Source organism: Ambystoma mexicanum, chromosome 9 (genome assembly GCF_040938575.1).
Source record: "Ambystoma mexicanum isolate Mex_15411 chromosome 9, UKY_AmexF1_1, whole genome shotgun sequence".
NCBI classification, from domain to species: domain Eukaryota; kingdom Metazoa; phylum Chordata; class Amphibia; order Caudata; family Ambystomatidae; genus Ambystoma; species Ambystoma mexicanum.
In genome coordinates, this window is record NC_090931.1 from 149763590 (window position 1) to 149781290 (window position 17701).

Consider the following 17701-nt stretch of genomic DNA (forward strand, 5'->3'; position numbering starts at 1 on the left):
AATATAATTTTTAGTTTCTGACTGTTACTGAAGAAAACCATGTGGCCTAGATATGTCAGCAAAAGAAAAAAGAGTGAGCCAGAAGAACACCCGCGGTGTCCTGAAATGTTCGTACATAAAGAAAATGGGGGTGTTCGGAGGACGTTGTTCGTATTGTTCGCTGGCAAGTTGCATGTGTTATAAGAACACTCGCGGTGTCCTGAAATGTTCGAAAATAAACAAAATGGGGGTGTTCTGAGGGTTCCATGTAATAATGTCACCACAAAAATATCGCCATGCAAAAATATCGCCGAAAAATGGTAGTTTTTTGTGGCAACATTATTGCATGTAACATGCGGGGAGGGTTTTTTTAACATTTTTTTTTTTGCCCCTCTCGCCATATATATGGTCACCCAAATAATATCGCCACGACATTTTCCCGGAGATATTATTTACGGCGACCATATATGTGGCGATATTATTACCTGATACCGTTCTGAGGACGTTCTCCGTATTGTGTGACTGCTTAGCTGTATGCAATGAGGGAATGGCACAGAGAGTGAAATGGAAATGGTAGAAGGGCTGTCCAAGAGTTACGCGGTCCGCGGACACCGCGGCTGTCCGTGGACAGGGCGTGCTACATCTGGGGTTTTCCAGCAATTCCAGCATGGAAAGAAGACTGTAGGGATCATCCAATCAGATGTTGAGGTTGTGGATTTGTGTTGAAAGAGACTGTGTGTAGTGAAGATGGCAGAAGTGGAGAAAGTCAGGGTGTTGGTGCTTGGAGATATGTTTTTGCATGGTTTACAACAGTATGCTCAATGCAGGCATGTAGCAAAGAATTTTGATGTTAAAGGAGTGGAGGTGGTGTGGAGCACTGTGCCTGATTGCAATGTACAGGGAATTGTACAAGTTTGTGAAGATATGGGCAGGATGAACAGTCCCCATGTGGTAGTTTTGCACTATGGTGCTTTCCATTTGGGCTATGTCAGTGCCCCTACTTTGTTGGCAGATTTGGAACACTTGGTTCAAGCAGTAATGAACATCCTCCCAAATGCCAAAGTAATTTTTTCTGGATTACTACCTAGGGCAATATGGGACAATAGTTCAGTTTTTTGTCCTCAGCAAAACAATGCTAGGTGTGTAATCAACCGAGGCATGTGTGCCTTCATGCTTAGAGCTGGTATGTTCTTCTGTAATAATGAGAATATTGATTCCAGTAATGCAGTTTATTTTAAAGAAGATGGCATTTCCTTATCTTTTATGGGAAATGCCATGCTGTTTTGGAATGTAAGGGTTGCTTTGGAGAAGGTTATGTGAAGATTGTAGGAGTAAAGTAAGAAAAAAAAAATACAAAATAACAGGTGTCTGTCAAGCATCTGCAAAAAAAACCAAAAAAAGGCTCTTTTCAGAGACAACCTCAAAGGGGAAATGGGGCACAATATTTAAATTTACATTCACCACGCTCAGATTTTCGATATGTCCGCGGACATGGCGGTAGTCCGCGGACATCGAAATCACTAGCTAGGGGTTCAATATGTTCTATGTTACATGTATTTAAAGTCAGGGATATTATGGTTAAGTTGTGCTACTAAAAACCTATGAAATTCAGTAAAAAACTTTGTTAAAGGGACGTTATGGTTAAGTTTCGCTACTAACAACCTATGAAATTCAGTAAAAAAACTTTGTTAAAGGGACGTTATGGTTAAGTTGCGCTCCTAAAAACCTATGAAATTCAGTGAAAAAACTTTGTTAAAGGGACGTTTTGGTTCAAAGTAAAACCGAAAACCCCCTGAAATTCGGCAGTATGGTAAGTTATGATAAGATAAGCAACCACCGTGCACTGCTAACACTAACACCCAGGACATCAAAGATGACATCACAAATGTCATTGATGACATCACTGATGACATCACATGTGCATTTACTTTTCATGAAAACTCTGTACAAGGGATTCTTATAATGCTGACCAAAAATTGTCAAGGGTCATTGGGATAAATACCATGAGCTAATTAGTGCATTAAGCAATGCATTGATATAAATAGCATTCTATTATGAAGTTCTATCCAGTATACTAAGCTACTCATGCAGAAACATAGGCAGTGTGTGCAGCAAACATGATGAAGGTGCCATATTCATAATCTTGCCATGTTGAATAGTGAAATGATAACTGCTTTCTTCTTAGAGTTTTGCGTACTGTGAAACATGTATTAAGTAGATAATAAAACCCACTTAGTACATAATTATTACAGACAAAACACAAAGAGACAACAACACATACAAATATGAGTATATACAGGGACAGTGAAGTAAACAAAAAAGCAGAAGTAGCAGCAGAAAGAGTTCATAACCTAACTGATTGTCTTTATGCAGAGAAACTATTGCTCTGTTTCAAAGCTGCTACTTACCATATGTATGTGTATCACATGATGTGACTGCACCCAAAGGAAAGGAGAGTGAGTACAATGTATACAAATATGAGCATATACAGGGAAGGTAGAGTAAGTGCTGATAACCCTAATGATTATCTTCATACACAGAAAGGATTGCTCTCTTCCAAGCCTGTGTCTTCCGCTATGTATATGTTTCATATGATGTGACTTGACCCTAAGTCTACAAATATAGTACCTTTTCAATTTGTACTTCCTGACTGTTACTGAAGAAAACTATGTGGCCTAGATGTGTCAGTAAAGGGAAAAAGGGAGAGCCAGGCATGTGATGTTATCAGTGATGTCATCAATGACATTTGTGATTTCATCTTTGATGTCCTGGGTGTTAGTGTTAGCAGTGCACAGTGGCGCGAGTTATGGTTGCTTATCTTACCATAACTGCCGAATTTCAGGGGTTTTTCGGTTTTACTTTGAACCATAACGTCCCTTTAACAAAGTTTTTTCACTGAATTTCATAGGTTTTTAGTAGCGCAACTTAACCATAACGTCCCTTTAACAAAGTTTTTTTACTGAATATCATATATATATTTTTTTTCGACAATATAAACATTCATTTTTAACATTACCCATCCCATCCTCATCCCAAATGCCTTCTTGGCAAGGACGTGGGCATTGCTTAGAAGGACCTTTATGCAGGTCAGCCTTCGGCATGCCTCATGTTCCCCCAAACTACCCAATGTGCACTCTAGGCAAGCCGCAGAGAGAGGCCACTGCTCATGGTCAGTCATTGTATTGGGCGGTAGGTTCAGCAATGATATTGGGTGCTTCCAAACCACAGGGAGAGGCCTCTGGCCAGTTTGATTGGAGCATGATTATCAATGGTGCATCACGCACCCATGGACACCCAATGTATCCAATGTGTATGGTCTGTACCCATGCTCATTCAGTGCTATGCCTGATACATGGCTGTCTGCCATGCACCTGACACCTCCAAAACACTGATTGTACCTTCGGCACACAGCATATAACCATGCCCAGATGGCACTATGACCAGGGCATGATATTCCACCATCTCTCAGTCATAATGATTCGACAACTACAGACCCGGATAACCCAGAGATGTGTCCTTTTATCAAGCCTAGACCAAGCTCATGGCTCTGCAGGCCTTTTAACTGGGTTCCATTTCCTTGCATAGACCTAGTTCCTGGGTTACAGGTGCCATTTTGAGTCTAGGTGCCACACACAGCCTTGCACCTACACTGTTTGGGGCCTACAAGACCCAAGCCAGGTACATGGAACCCAGCACACAGCAAAGTCTGGGTTGCAGAGCCAGATCGACTGTTAAATGATATGGCGCTGACACAGCTTGGGTGGCACATGTAAAGAACAGGGACGACAGACCTTGCTAGGTGCAGCTGGAGGTTTGGGACCATCGAGGGACCGTCGAGACAGGTCCTTGGGTCCTCACAATGCAGCAGGAGGCCCACAGAACCTCATTTTATGGGCAGCAGGCCACGAGATGGGTCTGCAGGCCCCACAGAGACCCACAGAGACCAAGCACACACTTGCTTCACTTTGGAGCATGTGCGCTTGAGGGCACTCCAAAGAAGCTCACACATGGCTCAGCCAGTGGACCTGAAGTGCTCTATGGGTAACAATCCAAGTTCATGCTGGGACTATAGTCCTGGTAACAGTTTTGCTGACCCAGTGCCAAGTACACTCAGGTCCGTGCATATAGATCTGGGTCAGATACAGGAGCCCAGAGCTGTGCCGACAGATATACAAAGCAGAATGGTCTTCAGTCTGCTGATACTGCCAAGTGTAGGGGAGCACCCAGAAGGGTTGCAATATGCCTCTTTGTTTCACTTCAGGAACTACAGACCTACCTTTGACTTAAGACACCACAATGAAGGGCATTCAAAAAATGCGCAGGGTGCCCTGTGGTGAAACACCCTGCACGTCCTGTGATGAGTTGGAGCAACTCCCTGTGCTTGTCTGCGAGTTGCCAGAGCTCCAGGGGACTGGCACCCGAGTCGCTATCCAAAGAGACCTTTCAAGGTTGGATGGGGCGTGTTTACATGGTGTCTTCACCTCCTTATGCGTACAACATCCCTACATCATATCCAACAGCCATGAGAACACTATGGCAACAAGGACACATACAAAGACTTGAGCTCTGCTAATATTGCCATAAGGGAAGGAAAATAACCACATTTAAGTAAAAACCAATTAGCGAAAAACCTTCCTAATAATTGGATGTATGTATTTAAGAAAGGTTTCATGCATGACCAACCAGATTTCACAAAGCAAGTCGCCTTAGGAAATAATCAAACCTAAGAGAGGCTACACAGTGTCCCACTCCTCCATGCATTTAAAAGGTGCTGGGAGATGTCAGTAGGTTTAACAGATGCAGAGGAAGCAGACATCCTATTTGAAGCTCCCTTAATGAAAGAAATACCATTGCCTAGAGGAGGTCTGGAAACTTAAAAAGACTGTGACAAGTATGGGAAACACATTTGGAACCGCTACAGTTAATATTGTCAGCGGGGGCTCACCCCAAAAATTCTACGGACTCCTTGGAGGACATACGAGAGCCTGGAGCCCAGGCTTTCCACTGGCAACCACCTAGGGAGAGGAAGCGAGACAGACATAAGAACCATGGCAGGTGTGTAGCATTGGCTACTTGACAAGGACCCTTGGTTAAGGGGCGAGAAGATACCCATCTACCAACAAAACCAGTGGTTGAGCAGGGAGATAGCACATATTTCAGTAGCCCATGTGGGAGAGAATATCCTGAACTATCCTCTGGAGGACACCAAATTCCTTTCGAAGGGCACATATGGACCCCTGAAACAAAAGAACCCTTGGTGCCGTGTGTACTCCCCCGAGCTGCTGAGCCAGAAGAACTCCCTTTTCTCTTTTTGCTGTAGCATGAAACTGGACTTTTGTAAGATAGACATTGGGACTTTTGTATTGGCCAAAGAATTCTGGGATTTTGTGTTTTAGAATCGGTTTAACCGGGAAGAGACTTGATAAGGTTAGATTGGAACATTTTTTTTGCCATTGTTGGATTCTTGTTTATGAATAGATTACGATGTCTCTGGTGAGCAGAAACTCATTAAAACTAGGTTTTGCTTACTTTACTGTGACCACGATATGTGTTGTGCACGGGCAGCTATCAAAACCCCACTTTTATGCTATTGCAAGTTTTTGAAGCTATCCCTCATTCATTTTTAGATATAACCTCTACTCCCTTCAGGCATTTCTACCCCTAGGGCTTGTTGTATCAAATTATTAAATACATTAATCTGCCAATCCACACTGGGTCATCTCTTACGTATCACGTCTTGGCATTCTACATCTCCAAACCCTTTTGAATTGCGCTTTCTAAGAATTCATTTGATTGCCTTATGCTGAAGTCGTGTACCTGGGTGAACCTTTGACCCAATTTAGCCAATCAGGAGCCACTAAAACCAAGCTACTGGATAGATTTTTACCAGATCAAGAAAGGCTTGAGAGTGGGACAGAGGCCAGCTGCTTGCACTGAGGTCGTGCAAATCCATAAAGTGCTTTTAGCTACAGATGCCAGCAGAATTTCCCTAATGGAGTTTGTATGGGAAGCACAACTTTTGTGACCTCAATTTAGCCTTTTCTACATAAAATGAAATGCACACAAAATGCAGTCACTTCGATTTTTTCATTTTTGTGAAACAGTGCTAAAGTTATGAACATTTAAATAATGGCTCCTTCTGTCCAGGGTCTACGTTAACCATAATTCCAGTTTCTCTATTGCTGGCTGTAGTATATTGGGGTTGTATTAGCGATACTCTAGTTTTTATTTCTTCAGGAAAGCAGCGCCTGGGTTATTTCAGGATCATTTTCTCTGCTAAATGAGATGATTGTGGAATTTGAATGTAAGTTAATTTTCCTTCTGCCATGTATAACTGGTACTACTAATCCCAATACAGTTGTTCAACTAAGTGGGTCTTAATGGCTTACTTTCACTAAAATCAATCCAGCGTTTACAAATGCATGTGTACAGATGGACTTATTGAAGGGTTGTAGAGTAGCCCTTCACAACAGAAAGAATACAACCCACTAGCGAAAAAGGCCCAGCACACCTCTTGCAAGGAGAACAAGGTTTATTCTCACAAAAATACAAGTACGTGCCAGCAAAGAATTCTGCTGCCAGAAAGCACTCGGACAAAGACAGCATTTTTAAAGATTTATTTATTTAAGTGTATATGGTTGTAACAACCTTTAACAATATACAAATCAAACAAAGTAAATTCACATTAACACATATTCTGCATAAAATCAATCAATGAAAATACAATATAGAAAAGCAGTTAAATCCAATGGTGACTTCATTACCCAATATTTATATTTATTCACATTCTGCGAAATGATCAATGTATAAAACCATTTAAACTATAAAAAGACAGCATGAGCAGTGGGTGTTAAAGGTACACAGCGTCACATGTGAAGTACATCACATAGGTTACAAATCCAAGTGGCTGTTTGGTGCAAAACTATACACCTCTAGCCTGCTCTATATGGGATACCAGGTGATTGGTCCCAGCATCTTCTGTCCATCTTCCACGTGGGGATCTTCTTCGTCCGTCATCAAGTACGAAGACTCTAATTGGCAATTTGAAAAAAGCCCCCTTTTTTCATAGCCCTACAGTACACCTGGTATCAAGGACATGAGCGAGGGGGCTACTTTCGAGGTCATGATAACTTCTCAGAACTCCATTCCCAGACATGCCGGTATGTCCACGGCTTTCGCACCCGCAGCCTAAATTTGTTACCTTCTCCCCTGGCACCCCACAGCACAAATCACATGAACCAATGGTGGGTGCAGCCCGGCCCTGCTCTATGATCTTCCTGATCGATTGGCCACTTTACAGTTTTATGGCCAGAGGTTTTTGACTGGTCAGTGCACTCAAATGTTTGTGTCTTAGGCTTGGGGCTCTTAGGCGTGGGGGCCTCGGGCTGCTATAACTTAAAGATCAAGACGGGGGAAGGCCAACCCCACCGCCCCCCGTAGATAGCTTTTCAAAGATCCATTCCGTTCCTCTCTTGACCTTGCAGGGCACATTCCTTCTGGGTTACATTCCCTAATGATAAGATACAATAAACAGCTGTGTGTGTGTGTGTGTGTGTGAAATTAACCTTCTCCAGGGCTGCGAGCAAAAATGCACGTACACCATTCTAACCCTTGGGGTGGGATGTAAGCATACTGGCATCGGTATGGCCCTAGGCCCCAATTTCAGAATGTCGTCTAACTTCTAAAATTGAGCTTCAGTGCACACGTGATGCTAATGCCAAATTCACTACATTCACAATACAATCCAGCTTCTGAGAAAAAAACCTCCCGCCACCATTCTCCTCGTTCCTCTAAGACATCTCCTTCTACCGTCGCCTCGTTCTAAATCAGAGAGGGGTCTGCGACTTTAGCCTTTGCTTCCGAACAGGGTTGAGACATCATTTAAAAGAATCTGCATAAATAGCGTACCTGTTGTACTTGCCATCCTGTAATTTTACTTAAGGAGTATGCATTGGTCTGGGCTAATTTAAGTCCAACTGACATATCTGCTTTGCATTCAGATTCACTGAGCGAAAAATATATGATTGTGCAGACTGGGTGCTTACAGGGTATTTATTTCCATTACAAGCTTCGACAAAACCAATTGATTTTCTGCTTTATGGGCCATATGAAAACATGTCTACCAAATTATGCAATAATCATTCAAACCAGAACTGTTGCATGCACAGGTGTTCAAGTGAGAGAAACTGAATGAACATGAGGGATGGTATTCCCCGCAAGTGCAAAAGGTGTGTATGTTTGTCCTGAATTTCCATAAGGATCGATTGTAGGCTCCGCCCACTGCTGCAGTTGCAGGGGACTACGAATGTTAGTGTCCTTACATGAGCACTGTGCCCAATGTCAAGTACCAGGAATAAAGAGGCAGAAGAACAAAGGGGGGAATCCAATAGCAGTCGAACAGGAGGTCAACAAAAAAAACTCAGGAACAGCAATCAAACAAGTCCGAACATTACTCACAATGTATGAATGTCGAGAAGTGCTACTTCATAGCCAATATCTCAATTAATCTGTGCACGGCTACAGGCTCTGACTGGAGCTTTCCACGTAGGACGTCATTGCGTATGATCTGATGACATCACCACTTTTTGCACAACCACGCTCTGCGTGAACCGATGAGCATGTTCCGGCGTCATGGAAAATGTAACAGCATCTTTTGGGAGCTGTATGTGTATTACACATCTGTTCCGTTTGCTGAATTCCCATTAAAAACCTGTTAAAAACCAGTGTTGTCAAAGCCAACCATTCTGGCTGTTGATTAGTCATCAGATATGCATTTACCAGGCACTGTCATCACACACCCAGGTTCTCGCACCACTTGCTAATTGTCGCTGTCTCATAGCCAGGATAACATTATGACAGCACCTGGCAATTCCTATCCCTTGCCCACATTTCCGTCAAAACTGTTATTTTTGCCAATGCTGGATGGCATGCGCCAAGCTTCACATGGAAGGCATTCCTGAAAATATATTGAGAAAAGTGCATTTGCCAATCTTGACACAAACAATTTTGAAAAATGTCAAACTGCACCTATCATTTGGGCAAGAAAATTATAATTTCTCATGGAAAGAATATCAATACCAAGATTGGGTTTTTTTGTAGAAAGAAATTTATGTTTTCAATACAAAACATATTACTTCTATGAAAAAAGAATGTTGCACAAATATATTGATTGTTTCATAAAAAATGACTTTATTTCATGAAACATGAACAAGATGTGCAAAACATAAAGACCATGCTATCATACAAACTTCATGGAGAACATGCAAATATCGTATGATAACAGATAAGGAACACGTATGGGCCCGACCCAGATTCCATCTGGTGTTATACGTGTACACTACACACAATTCTTGCATCTGTAGGTGATACTAAAATTCACTTACACCTTTGAATACATGATATGGATTTGTTTCTGTGTGTTCTGGAAAAATAAGTATCACAATGACACAAAAACCTCTTGATATTGATACAGAAAATCACATTGTACATGTTATTTATTCTTTTTTTTTATTGTTTTCAGCTGAATTCATCAACTTTTATAATTTCATTTAAGTTCAAGCTTATACAAATTTAAAACATTAATAAACATTACTAAAAGATACCATTTCAATTGCACATTAAAAGAAAAATATTCTCATTTCAGTTACACATTAACTCATAACTAAAAGCGGCATTTAGACATTAAGTTCACTAAAAGAAACATTGTACATGTTATGCAGGAAACATATAACAATATGACGCGAAACAAAGCTGACCTACCGAAATAAATCACAAACAGCTGAAAAAGACCAGCTTCCCAACACAGGTTGTGAACATTAGGTAGCTTCCCAAAGTACCATACTAAAAGTGACTGTTGCGAGAAGTCGTCTAGAGAGATGTGCAGGGTGATGGACTTCCTTTATACTTGTGAACTATTTAATTAAGACGTGGCCCATAAACATACACTTGCAGCATAATGGTAAAAACAGGAAGTATTTGCAAACAATTGGGGGAATCAAACATGAGCCATTGAGAAACAAAAACGTTTTCCGAGAGGGAACCAAACATGAGCCATTGAGAAACAAAAACGTTTTCCGAGAGATTGAGAGACAGTATCATATCCCACGGGGAACAAGTTAAGAATCATTTAGCAACACTATCAACTCAAGCTGACGGAATTGAGAGATGATACCAAGGGATTGAGAAATTGTATCAAATCCTGTGTTGAAGTGTTCAAGAAACTGTTGTCTTTTGGAACATATAATTTTCTATTAAATTCAACCAATTTTGGCGCAACAATTTGGATCCTTCTCTTTATTTTTCAAGTAGTTTATAATGTTACTGGACAGCCTCATTACCACAAGGATCCGTCATTGCTGCCGATTTTCACAGTTACTGCTATAGTGCACTAAACAATTAAGATACATCTGGGACTTGCCAACAGCTGTTTTAAGGCTGTGTTCATACATTGTATATTATTTGCAAACACTCCGTTTCCACCATGCGCTGAAATTCAATTCCATAGAAACAACCTGTGCAGTGATCAACATCTGATCACATGGTGAAAGAAGGCAGAATGTTTATTCCAATGTTTGCCTCCATCCAAGAGTTGGAGGTAAAAATGATAAAGTCTTGATTGAACTCCCCAGAAGATCAGGTCACTTGAATGCTGGTAAAATACTTTCTGAATGTGTACAACAAATGACACACTTCTGCATCTTTAATTGTGTACATTAGCAATAGCCGCCACTACAATACACAATCTACTTCCATCTTAGAAATTAGGGTATTTGGGGTTAAAGCATTTTTTAAATAAAGCATGTAGAATTACAAAAATAATGTATGCAGTATTTCTCTAAATCTAGATCTGGGAAGTCCAACCCGATGGATTTCGTTCAATGCAGCTGATTTCTGGAATGAATGCACATGATACGATAAATACCACATGGGGTACGCTCTAGGAATTTATAAGGAGGGCATTCATGCTTGTAATAGCCTTAACATTGGCCTTCACTCCATGTGTTTGGTGCATACGTATTTGTGCCCCCCATTATGCAAATATAGGCTAATACCTTAATTTTTGAAGAGTTATGAAATGTGTCCTGAAATAAAATAAGAGATGCCAGCTCCAGTCTGATTATGTACCCGTTATATATATATATATATATATATATATATATATATATATATATATATATATATATATATATATATATATATATCTGATGTTGCTTGGAACTAGGGGCGGCCGAACCACCTTGGATCAGATACCTAAACAATTGGGGTACAACTTGGTTTGATTGATAAAAACCATTTGGAGCTGAAACGTGAAACGTTTCAAAGTGTTTATAAAATGATCAAGCAACTTCTATAGCTAAGCGTAGTTTTGTCAAATGTTTCTGATCACCTTTCAATTCATTTAGTGCTATTTTGGTTGTTTTTTGATTTCATATGAAAATGTTGTGCTTTTGGGTTTGTCTCATCAAATAAGTTCTAATTTGATTCAAACCAGTACTTGCCTAGGTTTCAAACTGTTTGGATCTATTTGATCTACAAACTGGAGATTGATGGCTTGGCTCAAATCCCCGCTCTACCATGCTCTAATATCAATCAACTGATTCCAAATCATTTGAAACATTAACTTAATCATTCGAGCCATGAAGTCTCGCCCATCCCTACTTGAAGCACAGTACCATTTCTCACAAATCTATATCGACTCCATGTTCTTTGCCAATTTCCCCAGATGACTCTGAAAGCCTGTTATGTGCACCTTATGCTCAGCAGAGAGTCCTTGTATGTTGCCGCAACACAGTATCCGACTTTTGCTCCCATTTTGCTGTAATACTAATTTAGGCTTTGGCTAAATATTCAAAGTTTTCAGTCCCCATCTTCCGATCATGTAACCACTTTAACCATTCATGCCTCCACACATTTTGCAAAGTGTGATTTTAATGTACTTATCTTTTGCCTTTGTATTTGTAGTGACGAGACAGAAGCCATATTGAGAAGAAAAAACAGACGAGTTATCAAGGCTGAGCTCTCAGGCGACGGTCCTTGTGCCCCAAAGTTATCCACTCAGGCTGACTGCATCATTACAGGACTTTGCTTGGAGTTCGTGTGCAGGAACCATGACAAATATCGCGCATGTCTCAAAAACATGGCATCGCTGATCAAAATTGGTGGTTGTCTTGTATTGTATACTGTCATTGGGTGTACCTTTTACATGATAGGAACCTGCAAATTCCCAGTCATTTGTATGGATGAGGATTTTCTGAAGCAGGCAGTGTGCGACATAGGCTTACGTATTACTGAATTCAAGGCTATTGATAGAGTTAATCAATCTAGGTTTTCAAGCACTGATTTTTCCAAGGTTGTGTTGCTTATTGCCTGCAAAGAAAAAGATGTGTAATAGTCTAGCCTGATCCCATGGTAAAAGAAATGCACCAAATTCAAGATGTTGAGTCGCATATTTTCTTTGCCTGGTTTTCGTACTTTAAAATCCACCTTTTGCATTTTGCTGTTTTATTTCCACTCTCATTTGTATTTTAAATCACAAACAATTATGATTGGTTAGAGATTTCTGCACAACACAGTTCATACATTTCTTTTTAGGAGTCTCCTCGAGCACTCCATGCATTTTTTCTAGTGATGGTGTATGGTTACAAAATGCACATGACGAATTTGCATATTTCTTGAACATTCTGAGAACTGACTGGGTTTAACTATTTGGTCTGCCATTGGGGTCAGAGTTTTTTGTATTGACTAAACAGCTCATGCAACTTTATCTTGTGCTCTTAGCTACAAGATCTGTGTATCTTTTGATAACATTGTGATTTGTGCTAATATATTCTGGGTCTCTGCTTTCTTGCCAACTTTCATCACTGTTTCCTGTTCATTTTACTTACACTCCCACCACGCTGTAAATCTGAAAAGCAAGGAACGATGGATAGAAATGCATGCTTATTAATGTGTCTGTCCTACTGCCAAGGAGGGCTGACCAAAGGCAAATGTGCCTTGATCCCTAATGCAAATGGACAAGTTTACCTTGGATTGCTAGGACTCAATTGCTAGGAGCAGATGCATAAGCCATTCCAGACATGCGTTGGCCTTGTTGGGCCCCATCAGGTCTATCCCACGTCCTTAGAAACAATGAACTGGGCACTCACAGGTAGACAATCCCCTCCCACGTAAGGGACAATCACTTACAAACCAAATCCAAAAAGGGTTTGAGTGGAAATGAGAGAATCCATGCATTTTATCAACTTGAATTCCTCTCTGTAGTGTTTCATGCCATTGATTTTAGGTTATCATTCTCGGAAGGAGAAATCAAATGAAACTGATTTTATATTTCCCTGACTGTGTGAAAGTGGTGTTTTGATTTTCATAAAACCCAGAAAACAATGTTTTCATTTCACCACTGTGCCTATGCCCAATTTGCCCAATTATAATTTTCTGGAGACCAGGCCAGCAGGTATCCCCCGGAATACCTGTTAGTCAGACATAGTTACATATATTCCTGCATATATCAACCTCATGCTTTTATCTTTTTCAATCCATCCGTCTCCATCTTCATCTCTGCCAAAATGTGCATCCCTTTTACTTGGGTCCCCTTCATACAAACAGCTATCCCTTCTTCAGTCTCCTCCTTGCCTAAAACCATGCCCTTTACTCAGCTTCTCCTCTAGAAATATACATGTATCTGCGCAAATACCGGCTAGTCACTATCCTTTGGAATGTCTATGGGCCTCATTATGACCCTGGCGGTACGGAGTGAACGGCGCCGTAAAAGGTGCTGGCGCCGTTCACTCCGTACCGCCGCATTACGAGTTCCCCTCGCGGGACACGGTAAGCACGTCTGGGAAAACCAGGCGTGCTTACCGGGACCCGCGAGGAGAAGAGGGATCAAACAACGGGCCATCTCGTAATGGCCCGTTGTTTGCTCCCTCTCCCATTCCCATTCAGCATTATGGGACTGAAATGGGAATGGGGAAGGACGGTGTCCGGGTCCTTGGATGGAGGAATTACCGGGCCTTCCGAACTCGGAATGGCCCGGTAAGTCCTCATTCCGAGGACCCGGACCCTGACCCGATTTCGGCGGCAGCCATGCCGCCAATAGCGGCATGGTTACCGCCGAACTCGTAATGAGGGCCTATAATCTCACACACATACATGCACACAACAACCTATGCTTTTTTTAAGCTCCAGAAATGCTTCACTTTTTTATATTCAACGCCCCCAATAGCAATATATTCCAAGGATCTTCATCTCAGCACGATAACTCCTGGCCTTAGCTTTATCAAAGCCGATATACACATTTATTATTTTCTCCAGAGAGTATGATATGCTATGCTATTGCGCCAATGTTCTATATCACGTTACATTAGTGGTTTTTTCTATCATAGTAGCACCTATCTAATTTATCAATCTACAGAACCACCTGCAAAATTAGGAAATGTTGCTTTTAAAAACGGTGTATGGATTTTAGGATTTTATGACAATACATTCTTTACTGGTGTGAACAATTTGTATGTTAGAGAAAGTTTCAAATATGCTTTTACCGAAAAATCTTGTCAGTAAACTAAGTAATATGTTATTAGTTAAGTTTGTCACATATTTGTGGGACAAGCGATATTTCATTTGTAGGATTTCCTTTTTGCATACCCCTATCACTGAGTTGATGCTTTAGTCTGAGGTCACAAACATTGGATTACTTCACAGACCATTCCCTACTCAGGCCACCACTTAAAACATGCTAGTGTTCAAGTTAAGCACTTGTTTTAATCTCTTCAGGAATTCTACGCTCTCCTTTTTCTTGTACTTCCTTTTGTTTTAAAATCCTCAATTCCCAAGCTCTTTCTTCTGAAACACAGTGGAATGAAATTAATAACTGTGCATGGTTGCAATAAACTATGGACATGCATATGTACCCTCAAACATGGCCTTGCCACTACTCACTGAAATTCTCTACCACTCACTATTAAAAAAGAGGAAACCATCACTGGCTTTAAAACAGCTCTGAAAACCTGGTTGTTTAACCAGTATTGATAATTGTAACCATAAGGGTAAGTTTTTCCTCTGTAAGTTGTCCTGTATTTCTAATTTGCACACTCTTATTGTATTCTCTGTATTCATAGCCGGCTGGCTAACTGTACATTCCTATCTTGTAACCATTTCTAAGATGTTCTACAAGCTGTCTGTAACCTCGCCGTGATACCTTCTGGGCGAGTAATACATGCAATAAATAAAATAAATAGTGCGGATTAAGGCATGTAGGTCTACAGAGGTATGTGAGACACAGAGGTTAAGGAGGAATATAGTACCTGGGTGCTAATGGTGCCAACAATTCATAGTTTTAGCTTCATAACACACTCATTCACCTACTCTCTACTCGTGTGTCTTCATTGCCACCTTGATTTGGCTGACAGTCGACAATACATGTATGAAAAGCTGAGAGACACTGGAAGCTGCCAAAACATACATTGCATCACCATCCTCTTATGATTCCTATGACTTGCCTCTCACCCTCAGATGCAACAAGTCATCTTCCCATCTGACAGAGAAAGAGAGAGAGAGAAAGAGAGAGAGAGAGGGGGGTGGAGTCAGAGCACCTCTATCTACTTCAATGTGGTAGATATCTGTTTCTTGACAATGTCATGGTTCTTTTGAACGCAGATTACTAATATATTTAAACGAAATATTCATATTGCTAATTATTGCTTACTTCCCTTGTGAACTTTTCTCCCTCCCTTCTTCTTTAATGATGTTCTCCAAGACCCATACATGAAAAATGCAGTCTTTGACAAACCTTCGAAACCATAAAGCTCGCTGCTCCATACCTCATTTAAATATGTTGTCTCTTTTTCCTGCTTCCCTCTAAATCTCTACATAGCACAAATTTTGGAACCTCACCACTCCGGGTCCTTCCATGTGTTGATGTTGCTATTTATAGTCTGGTTGTTGGAGTCGGGAAGAGCTGTCACTGAGAATGGCAGGATTTGAAACTGGTGGCAAGGATGTCGATTGAGTTGAGGTTTCTCATGAACTGTTTGTGAACACCAATTCCTTCCCCTAAAATATCCCTGCCTCCAATACATTTTCCTTCCAGGTCAACCTCGCTTAGATTAAACAAATTCAGATGCTGACCTTCGAGGCTTTCTCATGATTTTCACTGTACCTTCGAGTCTCAGGCGGCCATTATGTATTTCAATTGGCAGTCGACCAATGACTGCCCTTTAAAATATGCTGGCAATATCATATTTATAATTGAACCTTTGACATTGGTTGATTTGAGTACTGGGCCTCCTGATCGTCATCCCGCCAACCAAAAGCTTGAAATGTATGTTTATGTCATTAAGGAGAGTTTATGGCTGCAAATATGTACTTACCAAATTCCACAGAATGCAAAAAATAATGCCTTTCTAGACTGAATACTGTGCAATGCAACTGCTCACATCATGCATTGTTATGTTCCTAATCTTATCCTCCTCAAAATGTTTCAGTCTGCCTCTTTGTTTGCATTGAATTCCTCCACATCTGTTCGCAAGCAGCTTGCTTTGTTCTAAGAATATGGTGTGTTCCTGCTTACCATTTGGTACCAGCAATAAAGGCAATCGTCTGACTGGTTATGATGTATGTCGTTTCTGTCTCAAATTTGCTTCAGAAAAATACAGATACATTTGTATCATTTGAACGTTCTCTAGACGTACTCATTTGTTGTCCTCATAATAAGCCTTCTGAGAGCGTTAAGAACTGCCGTTGTTATTTTCAAAGGCTCATATGAAGTCCGTTTTGACGTTTCAACCTCTTTTTTTACGGCGTAATCCAAGTGTGGCCGGAAGCTGGACATGGTTTCAATTTTCTGGAACACTGGCAGTTTTGACCCTTCTTTGTTGTTGCTGGAAGCTCAAGTATGATGTGCCAATGTGCAGCTGTGCTGGCTGTCTTTCAAGGCCACACGGGTCATGATGGTGATGCATATCCATTGCTATTCAATGGAGAAAATAGACACGGTTCATGGGTTCTGATGAGATGTTGGCAAGTAAACCTTAAAGACAAAATGATTGTGTCCAACTGGGCAGTGAGGCAATGAGACCTTTATCGAACAACTGTGCTAAGTATGAATGGGAGAAAACTTGCCACCGCAAGTTTGAAAAGCTAAAGAAAGACAACAAGGCACATTGCATTACAGACATTTGATCTGGAGTGTTGGGCGGTTTTAACAGTGGATGAAAGAAAATGCAGGATTTGGAACACTATTGTCCCAAGTGCAGAACAATCATTCTATGGCCTTTGCTTTCATTTCCAGGACACTCAAGGATCAAGAAAAGTGCCTTTGTTGAAAAAGAGGCATTGGGTGTTTGGTTGGTATTGAGATATTTTAAAAATGCTTCTAAGGGGCCTTGCGTATCTTGTGTTGAAGATGTTACAATGGTGTCAGAAAGTGTAAAAGATCAAAAATGTGGTTAAATCATGCTGCCCAGATGTGCATTTTTCACATGCTCTTTGAGGGCATTCTCTTTATTAGACTCCAATCACAGCATAAAATCGCCTTGCCACCCCTAGCACATGCACCATTAACAACAGACTTAAGCACAATCGTGCAGAAGGGCCATCAAAAGTGTGGAAAATATACGAGCAACTGTCCAGCTGATGTGGGTATTGCATGATACACAGATCAGGGATGGGACAAGACACGAGACAGACAGTGATCCAAGGAGAGAGGGGATATATACAGGGAGAATGG

General features: G+C 40.9%; 1 protein-coding gene across 1 annotated transcript in view; it reads left to right on the forward strand.

Moving 5' to 3' along the window:
- LOC138487775 (nicotinamide N-methyltransferase-like) overlaps window positions 1-16581 on the forward strand; it is a 77640-nt gene extending 61059 nt beyond the window's left edge. Inside the window, exon 3 of the mRNA XM_069614323.1 lies at window positions 11941-16581. Within this exon, the coding sequence (XP_069470424.1) occupies window positions 11941-12367 (427 nt within the window). The 3' untranslated portion in view covers window positions 12368-16581. The remainder of the gene's footprint in view (window positions 1-11940) is intronic.
- The last annotated feature ends 1120 nt before the right edge of the window (window positions 16582-17701 follow it).